General features: G+C 44.8%; 1 protein-coding gene across 1 annotated transcript in view; it reads right to left on the reverse strand.

Moving 5' to 3' along the window:
• Positions 1-11,139, reverse strand: part of LOC141098825 (vomeronasal type-2 receptor 26-like) — a 45,171-nt gene extending 34,032 nt beyond the window's left edge. The window contains exons 1-2 of the mRNA XM_073586798.1: positions 11,050-11,139; positions 10,119-10,133 (exon numbers count right to left, since the gene is read on the reverse strand). Coding sequence (XP_073442899.1) covers positions 10,119-10,133; positions 11,050-11,139 — 105 coding nt within the window. The remainder of the gene's footprint in view (positions 1-10,118; positions 10,134-11,049) is intronic.
• Between the last annotated feature and the right edge of the window lie 2,828 nt (positions 11,140-13,967).

Raw genomic sequence — 13,967 nt, forward strand, 5'->3', positions numbered from 1 at the left:
CCTGCCTCAAGATGTACACTGCCCAGCCATGACTCAGTTTGTCGCTTCAAGTATTCGGCCAGCACCTCGGCGGTGTGTCTGTCGCCCAAACACATCATCTGCAACACAGCCTGCTGACGCTTTCCACTAGCTGCTCGATAGGGGGACACATCGTGTGCAACAGTAGCAGCTGCAGATGGAGTGCTCGTACGACTGCGCTCTGTGGACGAGCTTTCGCTTCTGGAGGAGGAGGAGGAGGGTCGAACGCCTACAGCCAACTGTTTCCTATACCATGGGCTAGGCAGCACTGTCCCACCACCGCTGTCCCCTGTGGACCCTGCATCCACCACATTAACCCAGTGCGCAGTGATGGACACGTAACGGCCCTGGCCATGCCGACTGGACCATGCATCAGTTGTGAGGTGCACCTTTCCGCTCACTGACTGCTTGAGTGCATGGACAATGCGGTCTTTCACATGATGGTGGAGGGCTGGGATGGCTTTGCGAGAGAAGAAGTGGCGACTGGGTAGGTCATAGCGTGGTACTGCATAGGCCATGAGTTCGCGGAAAGCTGTGCTTTCCACCAACCGAAAGGGCATCATCTCAAACGAGATTAGTTTGGCAATGTGGGCGTTCAAACCCAGTGTACGCGGATAAGAGACTGAGTACTTTCTTGACCTACTCATAGTGTCTGGGAGGGTGAGCTGGACTTGAGAGCTGCATATGGTGGAAGTAGCGGTGGACAGGGCGGACTGAGAGAGGGTTGATGATGGTGATGGAGTTGGTGTTCTTTCTGATAGCCTAGAATCAGTCTTTCGTTGATATAACAGTGGGATTCCCTGACTGCTGTGGCCTTGCAACGACACCTCAACATTTGCTGCTGTGCTAACCGGTGGGCTTACAGTGGGGGAAACAATGTAGCGTTGCTGACTACCTTCGTTGTGATCAGTTGCACATGTGGCACTTGAAGTTTGGTGTTGTGTCCACGCTTGCAAGTGCATGCTGGTTAAATGTCTAAGCATGCAACTGGTATTCAAATTTTTCAGATTTTTCCCTCGGCTAAAGGTCTTTGCGCACTTCTTACAGATAACCTTGGCCTGATCATGAGGATTTTGTTAAAAAAAGTGCCACACTGCACTCTTCCTACTTTGGCAGACATTTTGCGGCCTAGCACGCTGTGATCTTTTGACCCTCTGGACAAGCTGTCCAGCAACTCTTTTGATGTTTGGAACCTGTCTTTTGAGTGCTCCGGGCCTGCCAGATAACAGCTGTTGCGATGTCGATGTCTGCTGTGGATGCTCCTCATCTGAGCTATTGGAAGCAGCACCCTCTTCCCCCAATGGATGCCAATCTGGGTCAACAACTGGGTCATCCATCACCTCCTCTTCTATGTCATGTGCACCTTTCTCTGTGTCACCGTGTATGGTGGTATAGTGTGCGGGAAGGGGCACCTGAGTGTCATCAGCGTCAAAATCTGGCTCTGTACACTGCGAGGACAATGTAGTGCTCTGAGTGAATGTACCAGCAGAATCATCCATCAGCGGCTGTGCATCAGTGCACTCCATGTCAGATTCATCTTGGCCTGGGTAATTCACCATTTGACTTGATAATCCAGGCATGGTATGTGAAAACAAACAGCTCCATGGAGTAATCAGTAGTATGGCCTGCGTCATCCTTCAATCTTGGTTGGGGTGAAGGACACAAGGAAAGGTGTGGTTCATGAACATGAGCCTCCAATGACGACTCAGTGCTTTTACTTTTTACAACTGAAGAAGAGGAGGCGATAGAGCTGGAGGCTGAGTCAGCAATGTAAGACAAAACTTTTTCCTGATGCTCTGGCTTTAAAAGCGGTTTGCCAACTCCTAGAAAACTAAGCGCTCGAGGCCTTATGTAGACAGACGATGACGCAGGGTAAGCACCTCCTGCATTCGGTCCTATTTTGCTCTTGCCACTACCATCAGATCCACCACCAACACGATCATTACCAGCTGCCAACCCCCGCCCAATTCCACGGCCTCTTCCACCAGCCTTCCTCATTTTTGGTAGAAATGTAGACAAAATCCAACAAACTATATAGTAATGTAAAACAAGGTACAAGGTGTCTATAGGACAGGGGATATTTAGAATTTCTGCACACACTTGTGGACAGTGGACACTTTTGGATTGTGTGAATCCCACTGATATCTGAGCGCTATGTGACACGCTCGATGGCACAGCTGCCTGTGACCAAAGTGACGAGAGGAAAATGGAGATTTTGAATCTCTGCGCACACTTTTGGACACTGGACACTTGTGGATTGTGTGAGGCCCACTGATATCTGAGCGCTATGTGACAGGCTCGATGGCACAGCTGCCTGTGACCAAAGTGACGAGAGGATAATGGAGATTTTGAATCTCTGCCCACACTTATGGACACTGGACACTTGTGGATTGTGTGAGGCCCACTGATATCTGAGCGCTATGTGACACGCTCGATGGCACAGCTGCCTGTGACCAAAGTGACGAGAGGATAATGAAGATGTTGAATCTCTGCGCAAACTTTTGGCCACTGGACACTTGTGGATTGTGTGAGGCCCACTGATATCTGAGCGCTATGTGACACGCTCGATGGCACAGCTGCCTGTGACCAAAGTGACGAGAGGATAATGGAGATTTTGAATCTCTGCGCACACTTTTGGACACTGGACACTTGTGGATTGTGTGAGGCCCACTGATATCTGAGCGCTATGTGACACGCTCGATGGCACAGCTGCCTGTGACCAAAGTGACGAGAGGATAATGGAGATTTTGAATCTCTGCGCAAACTTTTGGACACTGGACACTTGTGGATTGTGTGAGGCCAACTGATATCTGAGCGCTATGTGACACGCTCGATGGCACAGCTGCCTGTGACCAAAGTGACGAGAGGATAATGGAGATTTTGAATCTCTGCGCACACTTTTGGACACTGGACACTTGTGGATTGTGTGAGGCCCACTGATATCTGAGCGCTATGTGACACGCTCGATGGCACAGCTGCCTGTGACCAAAGTGACGAGAGGATAATGGAGATTTTGAATCTCTGCGCACACTTTTGGACACTGGACACTTGTGGATTGTGTGAGGCCCACTGATATCTGAGCGCTATGTGACACGCTCGATGGCACAGCTGCCTGTGACCAAAGTGACGAGAGGATAATGGAGATTTTGAATCTCTGCGCACACTTTTGGACACTGGACACTTGTGGACTGTGTGAGGCCCACTGATATCTGAGCGCTATGTGACAGGCTCGATGGCACAGCTGCCTGTGACCAAAGTGACGAAAGGATAATGGAGATATTGAATCTCTGCGCACACTTTTGGACACTGGACACTTGTGGATTGTGTGAGGCCCACTGATATTTGAGCACTATGTGACACGCTCGATGGCACAGCTGCCTGTGACCAAAGTGACAAGAGGATAATGGAGATTTTGAATCTCTGCGCACACTTTTGGACACTGGACACTTGTGGATTGTGTGAGGCCCACTGATATCTGAGCGCTATGTGACACGCTCGATGGCACAGCTGCCTGTGACCAAAGTGACGAGAGGATAATGGAGATTTTGAATCTCTGCGCACACTTTTGGACACTGGACACTTGTGGATTGTGTGAGGCCCACTGATATCTGAGCGCTATGTGACACGCTCGATGGCACAGCTGCCTGTGACCAAAGTGACGAGAGGATAATGGAGATTTTGAATCTCTGCACACACTTTTGGACACTGGACACTTGTGGATTGTGTGAGGCCCACTGATATCTGAGCGCTATGTGACACGCTCGATGGCACAGCTGTGACAAAAGTGACTAGAGGATAAGGGAGATTGGATTGCTTTTAAAAAAGCAGTTTGCGGAGCAGTGGGTAAACAGCAATGCCAGCGTGTCAGGAAGCCTTAAAAGGCAGCCCAACAACCAACACCACTGATACACCACTATATAGCCTCCCCTTGCACTGCACACACAGTGACTTGTGTGTTGTGCAGGCCAATTCGCTAGCAGCAGAAGCAGTTTTTTTGTCTTCTTCCCTGCCTAACGCTCTCCCTACAGAATCAGCAGCAACCTCTCCCTATACTAAGATCGGCAGAAGTAAGATGGCGGTCGGCGTGCACGCCCTTTTATACCCCCTGTGACGCCCACCAAAGCAAGCCAATCACTTGCATGCCCTTCTGAAAGATGGTGGTGACCCGTGCCTAGGTCATCACGTTGCCCACAGTGTCCGTGGATCCTGATTGGCTGAAAAAGCGCGCAAAACAAACTTTTGAAACGCGACTTTGGCGCGTAAGTCGCCGACCTCGTGGCCGACCTCATCCTAGGGTCAGGTTTCGTTTCATGAAACCCGACTTTGCCAAAAGTCGGCGACTTTTGAATTTTTTCTACCCGTTTCGCTCAACTCTAGTCAGAGCCTTTGGCCTAGGTGCCTCCATCTCGGTATCCGAGTTCCGGCAACGTCTGCTGGTCCTTGGTAGTGCTTTGTAGCACAGGTACCTCCTGCTTAGTAACCGGGTTCCAGCACCATCAGCTGGTCCTCGGTTGTGCCATTGGCTCTTATTCCTTCTGCTGCCCCTCCGGGTGCCAGCACTGTCAGCTGGTCCTCGCTATTTCCATTTGCTCTTTCAGCTTATGCTACCCCTCCGGGTTCCAGCACCGTCAGCTGGTTCTCGTCAGAGCCTTTGGCCTAGGTGCCTCCATCTCGGTATCCGAGTTCTGGCAACGTCTGCTGGTCCTTGGTAGTGCTTTGTAGCACAGGTACCTCCTGCTTAGCAACCGGGTTCCAGCACCGTCAGCTGGTCCTCGGTTGTGCCATTGGCTCTTATTCCTTCTGCTGCCCCTCCGGGTGCCAGCACTGTCAGCTGGTCCTCGCTATTTCCATTTGCTCTTGCAGCTTATGCTACCCCTCCGGGTTCCAGCACCGTCAGTTGGTTCTCGTCAGAGCCTTTGGCCTAGGTGCCTCCATCTCGGTATCCGAGTTCCGGCAACGTCTGCTGGTCCTTGGTAGTGCTTTGTAGCACAGGTACCTCCTGCTTAGTAACCGGGTTCCAGCACCGTCAGCTGGTCCTCGGTAGTGCCACTGGCTCTTGTTCCTTCTGCTGCCCCTACGGGTGCCAGTACCGTCAGCTGGTTCAAGAGGACAAAGAACAGGAAGACAACCACCAAGATGCAGAACAACAAGAGAGAGAAGACAAAGAAGCATAAAAAAACAAAGCAGAAGAACATTAAGTATAAGACTAATACTCTGAGCAAATGATATTATCTTATTTATAAGCAGAAGAAGACTAAGCAGTGTATGGGGGTGAGTCCGTTCCTCCTCGTGGTGCCCCTGGAAAAGGCCTGCTGCTGCAGGCCAAACTGAATGCGGACAAATCCTGTTGTAAATCTTTTGTGACAGGCAGAATGGAAGGTGTAAACTTCTAACTTTTCTAGATAACAACTACAGGAATGCCTGACACAAACAAGAATATGATGAAGAAGAATAGGAAGAAGATGAAGAAGTTGAATATGTAGAATAATAATTGTTGAATAAGAAGAATATGAAGAATGTAAGAAAAGGAAGAAGAAGAAGAATGTAAAAAAAGGAAGTAGAAGAATTTAAAAAAGGAAGAAGAATGTTAGAAAAGGAATAAGAAGAAGAATGTAAAAAAATGAAGTAGAAGAATGTAAAAAAAGGAAGAAGAAGAAGAAGAATGTAAAAAAAGGAATAAGAAGAAGAAGAAGAAGGTAAAAAAGGGAGAAGAATAAGAAAGAAGAAGAAAGAAGAAAGAAGAAGAAGACATACATGTCTGGCAAAATATAAATGAGGCTAACATAGTCAATATCTTTGTAACTCCTAACGTCTTTAAAAAAAAAGTTTAATTCCTGCTATTCCATTTGATTGGGCTAAACCTCTATGGCTTTAATGTCTCCTCCACCTCCCACAATACATTCTACATTATTCTTAGTTGTTTTTCTTTATGTAGAATTAACCTACAAGGAAAGAAAGGGTTTTTTTTAATTCCGATATTTTGGCCCCATTGACTTGCATTGGTTCCCGGTATCGGAATCGGCGATACCGATACTTTTTTTTAAGATCGGCCGATCCATTCTGATCCGATATTTTCAAGTATCGGCTGGTATCGCTCAACTCTACTCATGATGTGTCAGACTGTTTTGCTGGTGCACGGGGTAGTCTAAAAATTTTGTTAAATAAATCACAGAAATTGCTTTTGACACTTACATTGCTGCTGCTGCCAATGATTTGATGATGAATCTTGAATTTGCCCGGGGATGACAATTACAACTGGGATGCACACTGTGTGCCTCACTGCTGCCTTGGGGAAGATAGTGCAGCAAAAATGTGCTCATGTGTAGAGTGCGTCCATGAGGACCAAGTCCATGCTGTGTTGGTGGCGGGGTAACACTCAAGATTGCATTCTCCATCCCGTCCCACCAACCACAGACAACCTGACTGTTGCACATCCATCATCTAGTCCTCCTCAATTTGTTCCTCGGCTCCTGCATCTTCACTAAAAGTTTGTCTGGTGCCATGAACCCCCCTTGATCACTGTGAGCCAGCTTACAATGTTACTCACATGAGCATTGATAGTCCGGAAAATTGAGATATTGTTATCCCTTCTGAATCTTCATATGCTTTCAACTCTTCGTCTGGGACCATCACCTCCTCACGCAGACTATTCAAAGTGTTCTCCAGCATGTAGATGACCAAAATAGTGATACTGATGATGGCTTCATCAGCGCTAACCATCTTAGCTGCCATTTCAAATCTGTGCAGAAAGATGAAGAGGTCCTTCACCTGTGCCCACTCCAAGTAATATTTGCACCACTTCAGGACTGCATTGTACCAGGCTATGCAAAAGGTCATACTGTACCAAGGCTCGTCGTTGCTGTCACATCCGCTGCAACATGTGCAGAGTGGAATTCCACCATGTTGGAACATTGCTAATGAATTGATTAACCGCTAGGCCAAAAGACCTCTGAAGCGATGCAAGTTGATGACCTTCAGGGTGCCACCATCGGAAGTGAGCATAAAGTGGCAGTGCTTTCTGAAGCAGCACATCTAGGCCAGGATAATGGCGCAGAAATTGCTATGCCACCAGGTTGAGGACATGAGCTATGCAAAACACATCTGAGAGGTTGCCACAGTGTAAGGCCACCATTTGGTTTGCACAGATAACTCGACCTGGATACCTGTCCACAACTCTTGCGCTGTGTGACTGCGATCTTGAAGGCATATTATTTTAAACGCTGCCTGGTTGCAGTGAACCATGGCTGCGCAGTGCGGAGGTGGGGGAGATTCTATCTGCATTGTTGGAATGTATATCTGATTAAAGGAGAGGTTGAGGGCACAGGTGGAAACCCTAGAGGAGATGGAGGATATAGAAGCCGTGAAGGAACTGTTAGATACAGAAGTTTATCCCTTAAGCCTTGAGGATTCAAAGACTTGTGGATCAGCCCCTTCACCAACTGCCTACACATTCACCAGATTCACCCAGTGCCCACTCAGCGACATGTAATGCCCCTGCCCATGTTTGCTTGTCCAGGTGTCAGTGGTGAAATGCACCCTGACAGACATAGATTTTTTCAAGCAAAGTGTGATGTTGTCGGCAACATGCTGGTTTAGCGCAGGCACAAGTTTCTTAGAGATGTATTGGAGACTAAGGAACTGGAAAATCATCTGTATCCACTAGGTGGAAAGGCAGCATTTCCAAAGTCAAGAGATGGGAGATGGTGGAGTTCAAGCTCTTAGCTTTGCCATATGTTGGCGGAAACATTAATTTATGTGACCACAACTGCAGGACCGAGAGCTGGCTGCTGTGTTGAGGCCTGAGACTTGTGTGAGAAGACCTGTAATGGTGATGGAGGAGGAAGAAGCAGCAAATGGGGTTGATGGGATGGCCAATGGTTAGCGAGGCCTGCTAGTCTGCACTTTAGCAGAGTGAGATTCCCACACTGTATTGATCAAACATGTGCTGGTTCATGTATCTCATTGTCAAATTATTGCAGTTTTTGTCTTTACTGAGTTTTTTTTTACAAATTTGACAGATAACGTGTTGAGTCTCCCTTTGAGGTCTCAAAAATGCCCAGGCTAGGCAACCTTTGCCACCCCTGTGAAATGCACACTTGTGACTGGTGCTGCCCACAGCCAGAGTTGGGGTTGAGGATGCAGTGCTTGTTGTAGTTGCATTACTTCGTGTCTGTGGGGGAAGCTGCAATGTAACCTCCTCATCTTACTCCTCCTCCAACTTCTCTGCAGAGCTAATCACCTCCATACCTTTGGGTTTACACCAAATGGGATGTGCAACCTCATCAACATCCTCTCTGTTCTTTCACTCCTCACCCTGAGAATCACCCTCCTCCTCTTCCTGCCATTACACCACAGTACAGTCCATGTGCACCTCTGGTATCTGAGTCTCATGAGGATTATGTGCATCCTTCTTGATTAACGTCTGGTGATGAGGGTTTGGATTCTGCTCGGACTCTACTTTTTCCGGCCCCGGATCCAACATGAAAAAGTTTTGGGCATCAGTGCAAATGCTTTCCTCCTCTGGATTCTGTGATTCTTCAGAGCAGAACTCTGATGCTCATGGAATACAATATGAGAGCAGCTCTTCAGAATGGCCAATCTGATGTTCTTCACAGTCAGTTGGAAATTTTTAATGCTAGAATTTTTAATGCTAGGGTCATTGTGGTGCCACCTCTGAGGACTGTACTGAGTGTAATGTTAATGTGGGAGAAGAGGAGTAGAGGCCCCTTAATTCAGCGCTTGCCAACCACTAGCGCACATGCTCCTTTATGAATCTCATCTACAAGGTGTACCACTGTGAGGCTGGCAAAGATGGGAGTCGAATAGGCCAGCCAGTAACAGATGTCAAATGTCTTTAAAAAGGACGAGACGATGTTTATTCAATTGAACTTTCATTCACATTAACATGTAACCAAACTACATGTCGAACACTAAGCCTATTCCCCCTTCCACCATGACGCTTTTTCCCACTCATGTTCTAAGTAGCATTCCCCTCTTGAACTCTGCTGTTTCACAACTTTAAGCACACAGCTGTCAGTCACATGTCACTAAATGAACAATCACTATCGATTTTCTTAGATAGTGTGCCTGAACAACACTGTTATGCCTAACAATTTTTAAGTGGATTTGCCAGTGAAACACAGTTTTAGCACAAATGATTTGGAGTAGCTAATTGGGTCTCTTTACTGCAACACTATAAAAGGCCTAACAATGTTTACATGGAAATTTGTCGTTCTGCTTTGTTACTGAATCACAGTTTTAGCACAAACAATTCGGAGTAGCAAATGTGGCTTCCGAAGACTGCCACAAAGTTTTTGCACAATCTACATCGGTGCTGGAAGATTGATATCAAACAGTATAGGATCTTATCTATTTCACTGACAAGTTCACTTTTAGCAGCACCAGTACTAGCACAGGAATGACCTCTCTGTATTGTGACACTGAGCAAATGGTGTCAGCAAAACAAGATGGCCAGGTACATGTAACTTTGGCAACCAATCACAGGAGACCTTAAATCATGACGTTGTGGATGGTTTCTGCCACCCGATTGGTTGGCGCAATCAACACGTATTAAGTTTAGGGAACAAAAAAAGCGCATGCTGCTCCTGTAAACTCTTCAGTCTTTCCTTTTACCTCTCCACACCCCCTCCTCCTGCTCATCAAACACGTCCCCTGTTCCTCCTGCTCATCAAACAGCAGCACTATCCTAGCCAAAGTAATACAAAAGTATTAGTGGATATATTATGATTTACCAAACTGTGACTGACTATTGCCGACTTTGAGTAAAAATACATGTGAAAGCGAACACAAATCTGAATGTGCTCTGATCGTGCTGAATTTGAGATTCATGATTGTTTTATAAACACGTTCGCTCATCTCTAATGGAGAGGTGTCTGTAAGACACCTCTGCACTACTAATCTTATTGTTGTATTGTAAGTAAACACACAGCTAGAATGAAGCCCTTTATTTGAAATAAAAAAGATGCACTTTAACTTTTTAAAAACAATAACAAACACAGTTATACTCACCTAATTCCCATTCCACTGAAGCCAACATCTCTTGTAAAACACATAAAATAATAAACAACAAAAATGCTCACCAAGCCATCATCTCCCTGTGAACAAAACAAAAAAACAATAAACTATATCCTTTACCTGTCTGTTGTTCTGTCCCCTTCTATAATCCATTTCTGGGGATAAACAGTTTTCAACCTGAATAGTGCAAAGTTGCGAACATTCAGGTTGTGAACCACTGAAGAAAGATCTGCTGCAAGCTCAGACTCAGTTACTAGCAGTGATGTCATTGAGATAACTGCTGTTCACTGAGGCTGCATTCCCAGTTGTGCCCCTGAACTGTGGTGAAATCACAACACAATGAGAAAAAGTCTCACGGTGCATCAGTAAGTTCACCACATTTCACCATGAAACATTTTCAAATAAACTATAGGATTAGTAATGGAGAGACATCTTATAGATGCCTCTCCACTACTAACCCATGGGTTTGATATCACCGGACAATACAAAGGTGACATTAACCCCAAAAATATGAACCCCACTTGCCACCACCACAGGGCAAGTAGGGAAGAGCTGGACAAAGCACCAGAATTGGCTCAAATAAGAGATGCACCTTTTATGGGAGGCTGTGGGCTGCTATCTTTAGACTTGGGGTTCCTATATCCATGGTCCCTTACTAGCCTAAAAAACAGCCACGAGCTGTCAGCTTTAGCTTGGATGGTTGTCAAAAATGAGGGGGACTCCAGGGCGTAATTTTAAATTAGTTATTTAAATAATTTAAATTGATTGGCTATGGGACCAATCTATTTTTGATAACCAACCTTTGCTAAAGCTGTCAGTTTTGACTGGATGTTATAAAAAATACAGGTGAATCCCCACTGTTTTTTTTTTTTTAAATATTCATTGAAAGCTCAGGCATCAGCTGATGAATATTTCCATCAGCCGCTGCCTGTTCTCGCTTTTAATAGCCGCAGTAGGCTGATAAACTTTTTTCTCAGTTCACAGCTGTGGACTCACGCTGTCATCTGACATAGAGGAAACCTCAGATCTCTGACTGGTGGTAATGATTTTACCACCGATCAGAGGCAGTGTTTTCTTCATGGTCATGCACACGACAGTGTGGTAAACACTGGATATTCGTGCACCCCAGTCAAGCGAATGGGAACCTGGTTCGGGTTTTGGTACTGTTATGGTACCTGAACCGAACCTTTTTAAACTGTTTGGCCAAATTCACGGGACTTGAAGATCCAGGGGTTCACCCATCAGTCTTGTCATGATGTTACAGTCCTCATAAACAGGTACATCTTTCTGGTTGTCTATGATGCAGTAATTCTCTTGATACTCAGCATTTAAAAACCGGTATGCCAATCCCTGTAGTAAAATTAAAAGATGTATCTATAAACCATTTTTGTGTCTCTATTATTCACTCTTATGGTGGCTAAAATTCTCCTTGATAGTAGAGACACTCTTGGCTATTAACATCTTAAAATCCACCGATATGCCTTTTAATGGTGACAATTAGGGGTGTTTATTCCTCAGCACTGATTTTTAATGGCATTGAAGAATAACGGTATAGCGTCCCCAAAGCATCAGAAAATCTCCAGGGTCTTGGTTACTGGGTGAAGCTGAGAACCTGCAAAACATGACTAGGGCTAGTTTTTATGGTCCCCTGTCACGTATTCACTGAATATTGGCGATCACAAAAAAGTCAGACTTTCAATTAATTTCTCTCTCCTCTGATATGATCTAACATATTAGAGGAGAGAGAAATGGGGGTCCCCTGAGACCCCACGGTACCTCCTCCATCCCTAGAACTTCCTTCTCTGTCCTCCGTCCATCCACGTCATCTTCCTGTAAGAACATGATGGGTGCATGTGCATTGGGCCGCCCAGTTCTTCCATCCGGTACCCGGCAACAATTGGAGATTTTTCCTATTGGTTCATTTTGATCACTGTGATAGACCCTATCAAAGTGATCAAAACAAAAAATAGTAAATAAAACTACCCTTTGTCACCCCCTTAGTTAGATAAAAAGAATAAAATAAAAAATATTTTTTTATTCCATTCTTTGCAGTTAAGGTTGGTGCTGGGGTTAAGGTTGTGTTAGGGTTGGGGTTTGGGTTGTGTTAGGATTAGGGTTGGGGTTAGGGTTATGACTAAGGTTTTAGCTGTGGTTAGGGTTGTGTTAGAGTTATGGTTGTATTAGGTTTAGGGTTAGGGTTGTGTGAGGGTTCGGGCTATGGTTGTGCTGGAGTTAAGGTGTCAGGGTTATGGGTTAAGGTTGGAGGTAGGATTTTGTTAAGTTTAGGGTTGTGTTAGGGTCAGGGTTGTGTTGGGGTTAGGGTTGTGGCTAAGATTATGGTTGAGGTGAGTGCAAGTGCTTGCTACTCGAGTTTGTATAGGGTGCTCAGGTATGCACATAATATTGCAGATTCCTGCATGTTTTTTTGGGGGGTGTTTAACATCCACAAATCTTGCAGGGCAGAGACTCAAGCATGTCACTCAAGCAACTGTTATTCTTGGTGCATATCTGAGCATCCAATGCAAACTGCAGTCGTGAACACTTGCACTCAACACTAATGACGACATATTCAATAAGACAACCTAATGTTATCAAATTCTGTGATGTACCTGTGGGTTCAACATTCTCTCTATACCCCTGGATAAAATCCTTGAGGGGTGTGGTTTCCCTAATAGTGTAACTTGTGGGTGAACTCCACTGTTTGGGCACATCACGGCGACTCCAAACGTGACATGCTGCCCACCGATTCCAGACAATCCTTCAGAGCCCTGCCATACGTCAAACAGTGGATTTACCCCACATATGGAATATCGGTGTACTTAGGAGAAATTGTAGAACATATGTCGGGGTCCATTTTCTACTTTTACCCTTGTGAAAGTAAAAAAGTTTGGGTCTGTAATAATTTTTTGTGAAAAATGTTAAATGTTACTTTATTACTTCCACATTGATTTAATTCTTGTGAAGCATCTGAAGGATTAATAAACATCTTGAAAGTGATTTTGAGCACCTTGAGGGGTGCAGTTTTTAGAATGGCATCACATTTGGGTATTTTCTATCATATAGCCCCCTCAAAGTTACTTCAAATGTGAGGTGGTTCCTAAAAAAATGGTTTTGTGTATTTTGTTGGAAAAAGGAGAAATTGATGGTCAACCCTTATAACGTCATATTGACATGTGGGAAATGTTATTTAATAACTATTTTGTGTGACAAAACTCTGATTTAAAGGCATGAAAATTAAAAGTTTGAATATTGTTAAATTTTCAAAATATTTGCCAAATTTCATTCTTTTCATAAATAAATGCTAGTCATATTGAAGAAATTTTACCTCTAACATAAAGTACAAAATGTCATGAAAAAAACAGTCTCATAATCAGTGCAATCCATTGAAGCGTCACAGAGTTATAACCACATAAAGTGACACTGCTCAGAATCGGAAGAATTTGCTTTGTCATTAGGTGAAAATTGGCTCAGTCACTAAGGGGTTAACAGTAATAGGATTCTATGTTTCTCTCAGTAGTGCCAATTTTTGCTGTCTGTTATGTTGGCTGACATACCAAAGAGTGTTTAATATTATTCTCTTACGAAGGTAGCAAAAATATTGTGAACTGTTTGGATGGTTCGGTGTCAAGTCTGAGTTAATGACAATAGGATATTTTTAATTCAAATTCATTGTTGGGCCCAAAGTAAATTTTTGGAGGTGGGAAAATGGCTATAAATGTCTACTTTAAAAAAAAAAAAAATTCAACATTTAGTTTCCAGTTCCAATAGCTTTGGTTACCAGATTTATTGGAAACTTCTCCATTAGAGCATAAGATACAGTCATAGCAACAAATGTGAGGCCCTTCTAGGACAGCTTTTCTTGATCCTGGAAAACACTCTTTCGAGCACCGACTATATGGCATCTATAGGAAGAA

Source organism: Dendrobates tinctorius, unplaced genomic scaffold (assembly GCF_039654945.1).
Source record: "Dendrobates tinctorius isolate UK_male_01 unplaced genomic scaffold, ASM3965494v1 ptg000095l, whole genome shotgun sequence".
NCBI classification, from domain to species: domain Eukaryota; kingdom Metazoa; phylum Chordata; class Amphibia; order Anura; family Dendrobatidae; genus Dendrobates; species Dendrobates tinctorius.